Below are 15,186 nucleotides of genomic sequence, written 5' to 3'. Positions count from 1 at the left end.
TATGACTCTGGAGCCTGTAGATTTTTTTTTCAAATGTATCAATTGACTATATATACAATGCCTGATATAAAAGCCTCCTGAAGAAACCAACGATGGGGCGAAACACGTACAGATTCAATCAGTCTGCATTTTTTTAATGTATTGTAGGTCATTTATGGTTTTACCAATTGATCCATCCCTATGATTCTGGAGCCTGTAGGTTTTTCAAATTTATCCATTGACTATACAGTGCCTGAGAACAATTCTCCTGAAGAAGCCAACGATGTGGCAAAACATGTAGAGATTCAATCGGTCTGCATTTTTTTTTATGTATTGTAGGTCATTTATGGTTTTACCAATTGATCCATCTCTATGACGCTGGAGGCTGTAGATCTTCCAAATGTATCCATTGACTATATATACAATGCCTGATATAAAAGCCTCCTGAAGAAACCAACGATGGGGCGAAACAAGTACAGATTCAATCGGTCTACATTTTTTTTAATGTATTGTAGGTCACTTATGGTTTTACCAATTGATCCATCCCTATGACTCTGGAGGCTGTAGATCTTTCAAATGTATCCATTGACTATACAGTGCCTGATAACAATTCTCCTGAAGAAGCCAACAATGGGGCGAAATATGTGGTGATTTCAATCAGACCCTATGATTTTACCCTGCACGGGCATTGCCTGCTGAAAACAAAGATATTTGTATAATGCCCCCATCACACAGATATCTCCACTTCAGGTCCCCGACGTCCTATATGACGGCGACCCCGGGGGGGAAGTGGTTAAGTGCATATTGTTCGGGCTGGTTGCTTCAGACGCTCGGTGCTGGTGCCGGAAGCGTCAGGAAGTCTAGAGCTGTGGGGAATTTCTAGCCTAGGCACTGTAAAGTAACAAGATCTAGGAACCCAGAAGACCCCACCCATCGGTGCCCATCGGGAACCCAGAAGACCCCACCCATCGGGAACCCAGAAGACTCCCACCCATCCCTTTCGAAGAATAGATTTGTATAAGTGGATGTATTAATGCGTCTCTTGATGAGCGCCTTAAGGGTGAAGGTACGGTGATGGTCGAAGATAAAACTACTAAAATATTTCACCAACACTCTCGAGCCGATTCATCCCAGAGGATGGGGCTACCTTCACTCCACAACTCTTAGTCGACATCGATTGATATCGAAGGTGATGGTCTGATGGAGTCGGGAGTATTTTTGAGTTTGCAACTTTAGCCCGTAGTCAAAGTTTTTTTTTTTTTTTTTTGACGGTGCCATTTCAGTGCCAGCTTTCCTGAGCATAGAATAGTTGCACTCTCAAAGGTACATACAGGGCCTTGAAAAAGTATTCACACCCCTCGAAATTTCCCACATTTTGTCAGGTTGCAACCAAAAGACGTAAATGTATTTTATTGGGGTTTTATGTGATGGACCAACACCAAGTGGTAAAAAGAGCCGGAAAAACTGTAATCCTTGAAGTGACGTTTATTGGTACATCAGAGTGACAATAAAACAATAACTCTGACGCGTTTCGGCAATGGCCTTCGTCGTAGACCAACACAAAGGTGGCACATAATTGTGAAGTGGAAGGAAAATTATACAAATAAATATGTAAAAATAGTGTGGGGGGGGCATTTGTTTGGCGCCCCCTGGAGTCAATACTTTGTAGAACCCCCTTTCTCTACAAGTCTTTTTGGGGGGGTCTCTACCAGCTTAGCACATCTAGAGAGGGACATTTCTGCCCATTCTTCTTTGTGTTTGTCAGATTGGACGGAGAGCGTCTGTGAACAGCAATTTTCAAGTCTTGCCACAGATTCTCAATGGGATTTAGGTCTGGACTGTGACTGGGCCATTCTAACACATGAATAGGCTTTGATCTAAACCATTCCATTGTAGCTCTGGCTGTAATTTAGGGTCATTGTCCTGCTAGAAGGTGAAACCCCCCTCCCCCAGTCTCAAGTCTTTTGCAGACTCTAACAGTTTTTTTTCTAAGATTGTCCTGTATTTGTCTCCATCAACTCTGACCAGCTTCCCTGTCCCTGCTGACGAAAAGCATCCCCACCACATGATGCTGCCACCACCATGTTTCACAGTGGGGATGGTGTGTTCAGAATGATGTGCAGTGTTAGTTTTCCCCCACACATAGTGTTTTGCTTTTAGGCCAAAAAGTAGAATTTTGGTGTCATGTGACCAGAGCCCCTTCTTCCACATGTTTTGCTGTGTCCCCTCCCCCACATGGCTTCTCACAAACTGCAAACAGGACTTCTTATGTCTTTCTTTCTCCTATGTCTTTCTTCTTGTCACTCTTCCATAAAGGGCAGATTTGTGGAGAGACCACTAATAGTTGTCCTGTGGACAGATTCTCCCCCCTGAGCGGTGGATCTCTGCAGCTCCTCCAGAGTGACCTCTTGGCTGCTTCTCTGATTAATGTTCTCCTTGCCCGGCCCGGTCAGTTTAGGTGGACGGCCGTGTCTTGGTAGGTTTGCAGTTGTGCCATACTCTTTCCATTTTCCGATGATGGATTGAACTCTGTGAAGCTCCGTGAGTTCTTCAAAGCTTGGGAGATTTTTTTTATTACCTAACCCTGCTTCATACTTCTCTACAACTTTATCCCTGACCTGTCCGGTGTGTTCCTTGGCCTTCATGATGCTGTTTGTTCACTAAGGTTTTCTAACAAACCTCTGAGGGCTTCACAGAACAGCTGTATTTATACTGAGACTACATTACCCACAGGTGGACTCTATTTAATAATTAGGTGACATCTGAAGGCAATTGGTTTCTCTAGGTTTTAGTTGGGGGTATCAGAGTAAAGGGGGCTGAATACAAATGCCCTCCCCCCCCCCACACACACACACTTTTCACATATTTATTTGTATCATTTTCCTTCCACTTCACAATTATGTGTTGGTCTATGACAGTGGTCTCCAAACTGCGGCCCGAGGGCCAGATGTGGCCCTTTGCTAGCCTTTATTCGGCCCTTGGGGCACTATTCCTCCCACTGACACCAGCAATGGGGCACTATATTGTCCACCGATACCAATGATGGGACACTATTCCTCCTACTAATAGGGGGAATACGCCTCCTCCTATTGACCACCAACCCTGAGGCCATTTTTGTTCTCACTGATTACGGGCCCGTAAAATTTTCTTCCGCTGCTGGCCACAATCCGGTCCTCCTAAAGTCTGAAGGGCAATAAAGTGGCCCTTTTTTTGAATAGTTTGGAGACCCCTGCACTATGACATAAAATCCCAATAAAATACATTTACGTTTTTGGTTGTACCATGACAAAATGTAGAAAATTTCAAAGGGTTTGAATACTTTTTCAAGGCACTGTAGGTCTGCTTGCGCTGTTTTATTTGTGCTTACAGGATGCATAAAGGTGTGGTTTGTTCCAAATAAATATTCAGACGCATTTTTTTTGTTATTCTGGGATTTGGATATATCCAAATTACAATACAAACACATTTTACCGAAATTCTCAGAATTAACGAAAAACAAACAACATTTTCCCAAATTCGAATGAAAAAATTTGACTCAAATTTTACATTCGAATTCCAATTCAACCCATAAACATTGTTGTACCGTTTCATAATGTTGCTGTTTTTGTTACGCCAGAGGCAATGTAATAATTTGATGACGTTTTGTCTTTTGTTCGTTGACTTTGCAAGTGTAAAATTGGTAAAAAGAAACCAGTAAAAAAATATATATTTGAAAACATTTTGGACCTGTAATTTTTTTTTCTCAGCTGGCTAAAGCTTCTGCACCGTATTGTACATGGCAGACATGCGCACTGCCGAAAAACGTATTTCTTTTTTTCGTTTCGGGTCATTTAGATTCGTAAATTAGAAAAAAGGCCGAAATTAAGAAAGAAAAACTAACGAATAACTACTATTAAATTAGAGGTATTGGAATTTTATTTGGCTACCCACTGGAGTGCGCATACGCGACGCCGCCATATGCGTTCCAACACTTTAAGGACACACGGCACACACCAACCATCAGATAGTGTGAGGGAAGTGACGTCAAACATATTTTTATTTTTTTGTTCTGAGTAGATCATCCCGTTTTTTAAATGGCGAAATGAATGAAATATTGCGCGTTCCAATGGGCTGGTACGGAGCAAGGGGCTGATATCGTACCATTTTGGGGTAATAAAATATAATGAGGTGCATTAAAAGGCTGACCAATGAACACACAATGTGGCTTAAAGTGACTAAACATCATTCTGCTACATGCCCGTGTGGGACCTCTGATGGGTGTAAAGATTGGAAATCCTGGAAAAACTTTTCCCGCACTCTGGACAGAAATACGGCTTCTCCCCTGTGTGAGATTTTTGATGTGAATTAAAACTGGACTTATGTGAAAAACATTTCCCGCACTTGGGGCAGGAATACGGCTTTTCCCCCGTGTGGGACCTCAAGATCCTCAAACTGCGGCCTTCCAGCTTTTGCGGAACTACACATCCCATGAGGCATTGTAAAACTCTGACATTCACAGACATGACTAGGCACGATGGGAATTGTAGTTTCTGAACAACTGGAGGGCCGTAGTTTGAAGACCCATGAGTGGTTTTCAGTGAAAAACATTTCCTGCACTCAGTACAGGAATACAGGTTCGCACCCATGTGAGACCTCTGATGTATGGAAAGAGAAAACTTCTTTGAAAACCACTCCCCACACTCAGTACAGGAAAACCTCTTGTGGTTGGAAGGACAGCACCATCCCTCACAGTCTGAGGTTCCTTGGGATAAGAAGAATACGATGGTCCGGCACCGTCCCTCACAGTCTGAGGTTCCTTGGGATAAGAGGAATACGATGGTCCGGCACCGTCCCGCACAGTCTGAGGTTCCTCAGGATAAGAGGAATACGATGGTCCGGCACCGTCCCGCACAGTCTGAGGTTCCTCAGGATAAGAGGAATACGATGGTCCGGCACTGTCCCGCACAGCTTGAGGTTCCTCAGGATAAGAGGAATACGATGGTCCGGCACAGTCTGAGGTTCCTCAGGATAAGAGGAATACGATGGTCCGGCACCGTCCCGCACAGTCTGAGGTTCCTCAGGATAAGAGGAATACGATGGTCCGGCACCATCCCTCACAGTCTGAGGTTCCTCAGGATAAGAGGAATACGATGGTCCGGCACCGTCCCGCACAGCTTGAGGTTCCTCAGGATAAGAGGAATACGATGGTCCGGCACCGTCCCGCACAGTCTGAGGTTCCTCAGGATAAGAGGAATACGATGGTCTGGCACCGTCCCGCACAGTCTGAGGTTCCTCAGGATAAGAGGAATACGATGGTTTCATTATAGAGACTGAACCTTTCAGTCAAAGTTCTACAAATGTGCTAAGTGCTATGGGCATCTCATATTTTCCTTACCCCTTCCAAGTTGTACCCAGCAATAAACTACAGCAAAGCAAATGCAAATGACTGCTCATTGTCTCGGAATGGATGAATGGGGGTTGACAGCAGGGTTATGTGTCGGATCTTTGGAACTTGCGACAGTGCACCGCTACACTAGAATTTATCTCCAAAATGAAGAGAATGTTCCGGCCCTGTAAGTGGGGGAATGTTCTGCCCCTGAAGGGGTTAATCTAGGTCTCCACACTATATATGTGTGTATCATCATCTGCTGGAGATAAAAGACATCACAGTGACTATGGAGGAAGAGGACGGACATGACCACCTCACCTCTCACTTGGAACTTCCTATTTATACCTGACATCACTTCCTGTCTTCCACAGAGCCTTTCGTGAAGGGACTGGCTGCAGAGTGGAGCTCCACGTTTGACAGGAAACATGTGGCCTCCACTCCACAGCCATTTATTGTTTACTACAATTGTTAGCAGAGGGAAGGCGATACTGACTGTGGGTTATTGATGCTGTACACCCCTAATAACAACTTAGTAGAAGAAAAAGGTACCCCGAGGGGCTTTGAGTTGCAGCAAAAAAATTATAATAAGTTGAAGAAATAACTTATTTAAAAAAAGGTACATAGTGAAAAAAGGCGTTCTAGTGGGATCAAGACGTGAGTTCTATAAAACAATATAAAAATATATGCATGTGAATAGATACAACCATATGAGTTCATGTGCTAGAAATCCCGACGCGTTTCGACCTTTGATAATGGAGGTCTCTTCAGGGGGAAAAAGATTGAAAACATGAACTCTGGAAAAAGATACATATAGATGATATTTGTTAAAACAAAAAACAAACATATAAATATTATACAGTAGAATATATATAATCATTGTTTGCCATATTGGCGTAGGTGAGTATATATACCAAAGAATAATGTCAAAGAACTGAAACCATAGGTCCACCGCAAACACCTCGAGAAAAAGCGCCCCCCAGATACCACGCGGAACTGGAGGGTTGATGGAAAGACCAGGCTGCAGATGAATGGGGGTCCTCTACGCCTAGGAGAGGTCGCATTTACTACAATAAAGTTTAAAGTGGAGTTCCACCTAAAAATGGAACTTCCGCTTAACCCACTCCTCGCCCCCTTACATGCCACATTTGGCATGTCATTTTTTGGGGGGGGGGGAGTGGGGTCTTCAGGAGAAGGGGACTTCCTGTCCCACTTCCTCCTTCCGCCGAGGGGCTGGTAAGGCGATTAGCTTAATCGCCTTATTGCAGCCCCTCCCTGTAGGCGAGCGCCTGTCCAATCGGACGGCGCCGCTTGCGCCTGCGTATTTTCGCTCGCGCATGCGCAGTGGGTGCCCGGCCGTGAAGCCGAAAGCTGTCACTGCCGGGTGCCCACACTAGGAATGAAGACACCGGGAGCGGAGCCCCGCCGGCGCGTCGCTGGAGCCGTGGAGCAGGTAAGTGTCTGTTTATTAAAAGCCAGCAGCTACACTTTTTGTAGCTGCTGACTTTTAATAAACTTAAAAAAAGGCTGGAACTCCCCTTTAATAAAAAGGTGGAGTGGAGGCCACATGCTTCCTGTCAAACGTGGAGCTCCACTCTGCAGCCAGTCCCCTCGCGAAAGTCTCTATGGAAGACAGGAAGTGATGTCAGGTATAAATAGGAAGTTCCGAGTGAGAGGTGAGTCGGGAGGAAGCAGAGAGGAATCATCGCTTGAAGTGGTAGCTGAGGAGGTAATAAGATCTTATTTTCTATTTACACCCAGTAACGAGGGATGAGCTCCGGCGTGTTCGAACAGTCTACGTGCGGAGCCCGCCAGGAAGTCTCCACGGCGCTGCGCTAACCACAGGCAGGAAGACATTTCCAGATCTCTGCAGCCGAGCATCGAGAAAATGTCTCCCTACCAGTGATCAGCGCTGTGCAGACTTCCTGGCGGGCTCTGCATGTGGATTGTGCGAACACGCCGGAGCTCATCCCTACCAGTAACCCCCCGTCATGTCCGTCCTCTTCCTCCATAGTCACTGTGACGTCTTTTATCTCCAGCAGATGATGATACACACATATATAATGTGGAAACCTAGATTAGCCCCTTCATGAGCAGAACATCCCCCCACTTACGGGGTCGGAACATTCTCTTAATTTAAAAAACGTAAAAAACTGGCTCCTAATATTTTAATAGGAGTCGAGCCCCGCCCTAATCAGTCCAAATGAAATGTTATCCCATGGGGGTAGTAGTTCTTCAATGTACAGCAGGCATATCCAAAGTCCGGCCCGCGGGCCAATTGCGGCCCGTGTTCCGTTTTAATACGGCCCCACTGGATCTATATATCTTTTGTGGCCCCCAACGAATCGACGTATAACAAGCACGCTCGATTTTCACCCATGAAAAAGTGCCTGTTATACGCCGATAAATACGGTATACATCTTTTGTGGCCCCCAAGTGCCGCGATAGATACCATATTTAACAGCGTATAACACACACTTTTTCACCCTAAAAATTGCGTGTGCGTAATGAAGATCGTTCAATTCTGGCTGCCTCGGAGGGGACAGGGAGGGGGCTGGATGAGTGCCGACGAGTTACATACAGGAGAATCTCCAGTTTACTCGGTGCCCTCTGTTAAAGGAAGTCCTGTCCCTGGGCTGGCATTGGACGACTCTTCTGTCTATCATAGGAGGCGGGACTTTGTATTAAAGAGGAAGCCAAATAAACAGGAGATTCTCCTGTATGTAATCTGTCGGCGCTCATCCTGCCCCCCTCCCTGTCCCGTTCCAGACTGCAGATGGGCATGGATTTATCTGCACTGATGTGAGGCTGCATTCTTGGCACTTGTGAGGCGGCATTAATGGCAAAGGTGAGGCTGCATTAATAGCAATGGTGAGGCTGCGTTCATGGTAATGGTGAGGCTGCGTTCATGGCACTTGTTAGGCTGCATTTATGGCACTTGTTAGGCTGCATTTATGGCACTTGTTAGGCTGCATTTATGGCACTTGTTAGGCTGCATTTATGGCACTTGTGAGGCTACATTCATGGCACTTGTGAGGCTGCATTCATGGCAATGGTGAGGCTGCATTCATGGCACTTGTGAGGCTGCATTCATGGCACTTGTGAGGCTACATTCATGGCACTTGTGAGGCTGCATTTATGGCACTTGTTAGGCTGCATTTATGGCACTTGTTAGGCTGCATTCATGGCAATGGTGAGGCTGCATTCATGGCACTTGTTAGGCTGCATTCATGGCACTTGTGAGGCTACGTTCATGGGACTTGTGAAGCTGCATTCATGGCAATGATGAGGCTGCATTCATGGCACTTGTGAGGCTGCATTCATGGCACTTGTGAGCATGGGCGTCCACTCCATAGGGCAAGGGAGGGCGCTTGCCCCCCCTAGAAATCAGTGCCATGATCCTCAGTGAGAAAAACAGCGGGCAGGAAGCAAGGCGGCGGCACGGCGAATCCAATTAGAGACGCTCTCTCTCTCTTCTAGCTCCAGCTGACAGAGAGGGGGTTGTTATTTCCTGGGGGGGGGGGGGGGGGCTCCATTTTGTATGATATTGTTATTCAAAGTTGGTAGTTGCTTGATAGTTGCATCAGGTTTCTCAAACCTTTGCATGCCTGCGCTTTATGTGATAATGACTAAGCCCCTCCCCTTCATGACATTGTCAAAAAGGGACCGAGCATGGATGACCTTAAAATTAGGGTTGTCCCGATACCACTTTTTTAGGACCGAGTACAAGTACCGATACTTTTTTTCAAGTAGTCGCCGATACCGAATACCGATACTTTTTTTAAATGTCATGTGACCGTTTTCAAACCACAATACAGACTAAGGATATTTTCTTTAGAATTATGAAGAACTGGTACATCATGGTGTGGGGCTGTTTTTTAGCATACGGTACTGGAAAACTATATATCGTTGAAGGAGTGATCACTGCCAGTGCCACCTATCAGTGCAGCTCATCGGTGCCAGTGCCCAAAAGTGCAGCTAGCCAGTGCCACGTATCAGTGCAGATCAGTGCCCATTAGTGCATCACTGCAGGGAGGCAGCTTATTAGTGCATCTCATCAGTGCCACCCAATCAATGCCAGTGCCACCTATCAGTGCCATCCATTTATGAGTGCCATTCAATCAATGCCAGTGCCACCTATCAGTGCCATCCAATGGCACTGCAGCTGCCTGGACGTGTGGATTTATTATATAGCGGTCGTCGGCCGGCCGCCGGGCCCTGGTGAGAGAATTAAGTTTGGGCCTATATTATGATGGGGGCCTGGAGCTGCAGCTCCATCAGCCCCACGGTTAATCCGGCCCTGCCTCTATGCACCGCTCGATGTAAAAAAAAAAAAAAAAAAAAAAAAGTATTCTATTTTGGTATCGGGAGTATTTGCACGAGTACGAGTACTAGCGCAAATACTCGGTATCGGTCCCGATACCGATACTGGTATCGGTATCGGGACAACCCTACTTAAAATGATGCCCCCCCCTGAAAAAAGTTCAGCGGACGCCCATGCTTGTGAGGCTGCATTCATGGCACTTGTGAGGCTGCATTCATGTCAATGGTAAGTCTGCATTAAAGCACTTGTGAGGCTGCATTCATGTCAATGGTGAGGCTGCATTAATGTCAATGGTGAGGCTGCATTCATGTCAATGGTGAGGCTGCGTTCATTTTTAAGGGTGAGGCTGCGTTCATGGCACTTGTGAGGCTGCATTCATGTCAATGGTGAGGCTGCATTTATGGCACTTTTGAAACTGCATTCATAGCACTTGTTAGGCTGCATTCTTGGCACTTGTGAGGCTGCATTCATGGCACTTGTGAGGCTGCATTCATGTCAATGGTGAGTCTGCATTCATGTCAATGGTGAGTCTGCATTCATGTCAATGGTGAGGCTGCATTCATGTCAATAGTGAGGCTGCATTCATGTCAATGGTGAGGCTGCATTCATGTCAATGGTGAGGCTGCATTGATGGGCACTGACCCTTACTTTGCTTCATAGTTCTTTATTTAAAATTAAAAAAAAAATCCTGAAACTTCCCTCTTAAATTGAAGGTGCGTGTTATACGCCGATAGATACAATATATCCAAAAAGCTCATCCTAAGACTCTTAACCACTCACAGCCACAAAGGCAAGAGAATTCTTGTCGGGCAGTGTATTCGTTAATATGATTTTTTTTATTTTAGATTTCAACATATCTATTCAATATTATAATAATATTAATTTGCATTTAAATGTAATGGTTTGAAGAATGTCAGGCAAAATGGTCGGCCCTTGCGCACATTCACTTCATCAAATCTGGCCAAATTTAAAAAACTTTTGGACACCCCTAATACACAGAAACTCACCTATTACCCTCCCCCACATCCTATTATTGTGTGACCAATACCATCAAAATAATTCTTATTTTTATTTCCCAAAGTTATCCGTCTACAAGGAGACCTGTATAGATCACATGACGCCACCAATGAGGATGGAGGAGGACCGGAGTCACATGACTGAGAAGATACTAAACCTCACCCTGAAGATCATCTACCTGCTGACCGGAGAGGTGAGGAGGATTCTGGGAGGTCACATGACATCACTCTTATCTCTATTAATAATACAGACCTGACCGGAGAGGTGAGGAGGATTCTGGGAGGTCACATGACATCACTCTTATCTCTATTAATAAAACACAGACCTGACCGGAGAGGTGAGGAGGATTCTGGGAGGTCACATGACATCACTCTTATCTCTATTAATAATACACAGACCTGACTGGAGAGGTGAGGAGGATTCTGGGAGGTCACATGACATCACTCTTGTCTAGCCTGGTCGATAATCCATGTTCTTATTATAGACACTTAGATGATGTCAGATGATTGATGTTGGTTTATCTTTCTCCTGATCTGTAGGATTATTTTGTAGTGAAGAAGTCTAGTGGGGAGCCAATCTCAGGAGGATGGAGCAGAGCCCAGAGCCCCACCATGGTGCCTCCCCCTCCTTCTCCCATACCTGAGAGGAACAAAGAGCTGAAGATCCTGGAACTGACCACCATGATTGTCCATCTTCTGACAGGAGAGGTGAGGAGGATTCTGGGACATTATCCAGTAACAGACAAGGGGTGTGTCTGGATGGTGACTGTATCATTGTGTGTGTCAGGTTCCTATAAGGTGTCAGGATGTCACTGTCTATTTCTCCATGGAGGAGTGGGAGTATTTAGAAGGACACAAGGATCTCTACAAGGACGTCATGATGGACAATCAGCCGCCCCTCACATCACCGGGTAAGAGGAGACTTTATTGTAAAGGAGAGAGCAGTATGGAGGCTCCACCTAGATCCCCCATCATCTGATAAACACATAGAAACAATGGATTCAGTCAGTGTGTGTGTTTCCTACAGATGGATCCAGTAATGGAAACCCACCAGAGAGATGTCCCCGTCCTCTGTATTCCCGGGATCCCACACAGGAAGGTCACACCATCCCCCACTGTTACAAGGTCGGTGGGGCGGAGCATCTAGAACATGGACTGGTGGAGATGATGTGTGGATTTTGTATGTAAGTTTATATCTTACAGATGATATTCTCTCTCATTCTCTTGGTTTAGAGTGGAGATCCAATCGATATAGAATTTGAGGTGAAATCAGAAGAAGAAGAGAGGTATGTGAGGGATGATCAGCAGTCTATGGAGGAGGATGGAATAACGGGGACATTTATAGAGGAGCACACTCCTACAGAGATCAGCACAGGTGGGTCATTAACACTAAATCCATTCCTCCACCCATACTGCTCACTGATTGGTCCAGAGTAGGGCGGGGACTGGGTGATATCAGACTGTAATCCCCTGGTCACTCTCCTGAGCTGTGTTCCCCGTCCTGTATTCCTGTATTTCTACCGGATAATCTTCCTTCTCTGTGCTGGCAGAAAAATGTTGATTTTTGGGATAGGCGTTGCTCGGTCTAGGCACCTGGGGGATGTGTTTCGAATCTTGGCAAATGGGGGACCTACTCAATATTAGGTGGATGGTTATGATTTTATGGCTGATTGGTGTATTGTACTTTAGATACTCCTGACCCGTGCACTATATACTCTATGTAGTACATTACATACTCCTGACCCTCGTCCTATAATCCCCTCATCACTGTCACTCCTATAAAAGACAGTTCTCGTTGTTTCCTCACTCTCTGACTAAGGTCCATGAATAAAGAAATGATCTGGTAGGAGATCAGAGGACCCATTTACTAGTTACCTTGAGGGGGGAATTGTAAGATCCTCAGAGACAAAGCTGCCTGATGTGGGCGGAGTCCTGGTTTAGGGGAACCAATCAGCTCATGTCTAGTAATAATCTTTGTATTTCTATTTTAGTAGATGGACGAGAGATGAGGAAAACCTCAGAGGATTGTCTCACTTTGTCTCCAGACTATAAAGTAGAAGATGAGGACATCACACAGTATAGTCCAGGAGAAAACCCGACTACCTCAAATGTCCATCCGGCACCACACAGTGTAGATGGACCATCGTATTCCTCTTATCCTGAGGAACCTCAGACTGTGCGGGACGGTGCCAGACCATCGTATTCCTCTTATCCTGAGGAACCTCAGACTGTGCGGGACCGTGCCAGACCATCGTATTCCTCTTATACTGAGGAACCTCAGACTGTGCGGGACGGTGCCGGACCATCGTATTCCTCTTATCCTGAGGAACCTCAGACTGTGCGGGATGGTGCCGGACCATCGTATTCCTCTTATCCTGAGGAACCTCAGACTGTGCGGGACGGTGCCGGACCATCGTATTCCTCTTATCCCGAGGAACCTCAGACTGTGAGGGACGGTGCCGGACCATCGTATTCCTCTTATCCTGAGGAACCTCAGACTGTGCGGGATGGTGCCGGACCATCGTATTCCTCTTATCCTGAGGAACCTCAGACTGTGCGGGACGGTGCCGTCCTTCCAACACCTAAGAGATTTCCCTGCCCTGAGTGCGGGAAGCATTACCGTTCTAAATATGATCTTAATGTGCATAAAAGATCTCACACAGGAGAAAAAACACATTCCTGTCCTGAGTGCGGGAAATGTTTTTTACACACTTCCAGTCTTAACTCACATCAGAGATCTCACACAGGGGAGAAGCTGTATTCCTGTTCTGAGTGTGGTAAATGCTTTTCACACAATTCCAGTCTTAACTCACATCAGAGATTTCACACGGGGAAGAAGCTGTATTTCTGTCTTGAGTGCGGGAAATGTTTTACACAGCAGTCTAGACTTAACACACATCAGAGATCTCACACTGGGGAAAAGCCATTTTCCTGTCTTGAATGTGGGAAATGTTTTTCACACAATTCCAGTCTTAACTCACATCAGAGATTTCATACGGGGGTGAAGCCGTATTCCTGCCCTGAGTGCGGGAAATGTTTTTCAGAGAAGGCCTATTTTTACAAACATCAGAGATCGCACACGGGGGAGAAGCCGTATACCTGTCCTGAGTGCGGGAAATGTTTTTCACAGAAGTCTAGTCTTAACACACATCAGAGATCTCACACGGGGGAGAAGCCGTATTCCTGTCCTGAGTGCGGGAAATGTTTTTCACTAAAGTCCAGTCTTAACAAACATCAGAGATCGCAACACGGAGGTAGATCCACTTTCCATTTCTGATTGGCAGAAGTGTAACCCACAGAAATCCTCTGTTTACAGACATCAGAGATCTCACACGGGGGAGAAGCCGTATTCCTATCCTGAGTGAGGGAAATGTTCCTCACTGAAGTCTTGTCTTCCTGTACATCAGGGGTCCCACACAACCCTCGAGGTGTATTAGTGAGTGCGGGAAATGTCTTGTATATGAATGTTGCTGGACATGTGGGGAAGAAGCACACCCTGATATACACCTCAGATATACTCCATGGCTGATCTTCATCATGTAAGAAACACTTCATAAGGAGATCAGAGATCACCAAAGACATGGATGAAGTGTTGTACCGTGTTGGCCATTGATAGCAGGAGAAAAATAAAAATGTAGTCATTACCTCTCATTGGCTGAGTACATTTTGTGGTGTAAACTCTTGCAAGAGGTCTGTTTACTCAAGTCGTCTTCCAGGACGAAACGTGTTAACCCCACCACTTAAAAGGCGGTCCTCCTAGGCTTTTTAAAATAAAAATGGAGTCATTACCTCTCATTGGCTGAGTACATTTTGTGGTGGAAGATTTCACAAACACTTCCAGGTCTGTTTTTTAAAACTTCTTAAAGAAATATGATGCACATTCACCCAACTGTGATGAATTTTGTCCATATTTTATTTCTTATGATGATTTCCTATGATCATTGGCTCCATCTTGTGGCCAGACGTGATTTTATACAAATAACTGAGTTCATACACTTATGAATATACTGCAGTAAACGCGCACTAACGCACCACAATATACTGCAGTAAACGCGCACTAACGCACCACAATATACTGCAGTAAATGCGCACTAACGCACTTCAATATACTGCAGTAAACGTGCACTAACGCACTTCAATATACTGCAGTAAACGTGCACTAACGCACTTCAATATACTGCAGTAAACGTGCACTAACGCACTTCAATATACTGCAGTAAACGTGCACTAACGCACTTCAATATACTGCAGTAAACGTGTACTAACACACTTCAATATACTGCAGTAAACGTTTCAGGCTCCCCGCGGGGAATGGGCGTTCTTAGTCAGAGGGGACAATGATTGACTGCCAGCTATTGTGCGTCACGCCTCCCGAGTAGGACTCGGCTCTTCACGGTGCTTTACGGCGCCTGCGCACAGACATCGAAGCTGACTGCGCTGGCGCCGTGAAGATCCATGTCCTATTTTGGCTATTTCCGTGAGGCGTGACGCGCCATAGCCGG

At 45.6% G+C, this 15,186-nt stretch overlaps 1 protein-coding gene across 1 annotated transcript; it reads left to right on the top strand.

The window, feature by feature from the left end:
- Positions 1 to 527: 527 nt before the first annotated feature.
- LOC120910650 (gastrula zinc finger protein XlCGF7.1-like) lies at positions 528 to 14,061 on the top strand. Its single transcript, XM_040322404.1, has 3 exons — positions 528 to 626; positions 11,225 to 11,392; positions 13,374 to 14,061. The coding sequence occupies exons 1-3, from the start codon at positions 528 to 530 to the stop codon at positions 13,959 to 13,961; spliced, it is 855 nt and encodes a 284-aa protein (XP_040178338.1). The 3' UTR covers positions 13,962 to 14,061.
- The last annotated feature ends 1,125 nt before the right edge of the window (positions 14,062 to 15,186 follow it).

Source organism: Rana temporaria, chromosome 8 (genome assembly GCF_905171775.1).
Source record: "Rana temporaria chromosome 8, aRanTem1.1, whole genome shotgun sequence".
NCBI classification, from domain to species: Eukaryota; Metazoa; Chordata; class Amphibia; order Anura; family Ranidae; genus Rana; species Rana temporaria.
This window is presented reverse-complemented; position numbering and strand designations above follow the sequence as displayed.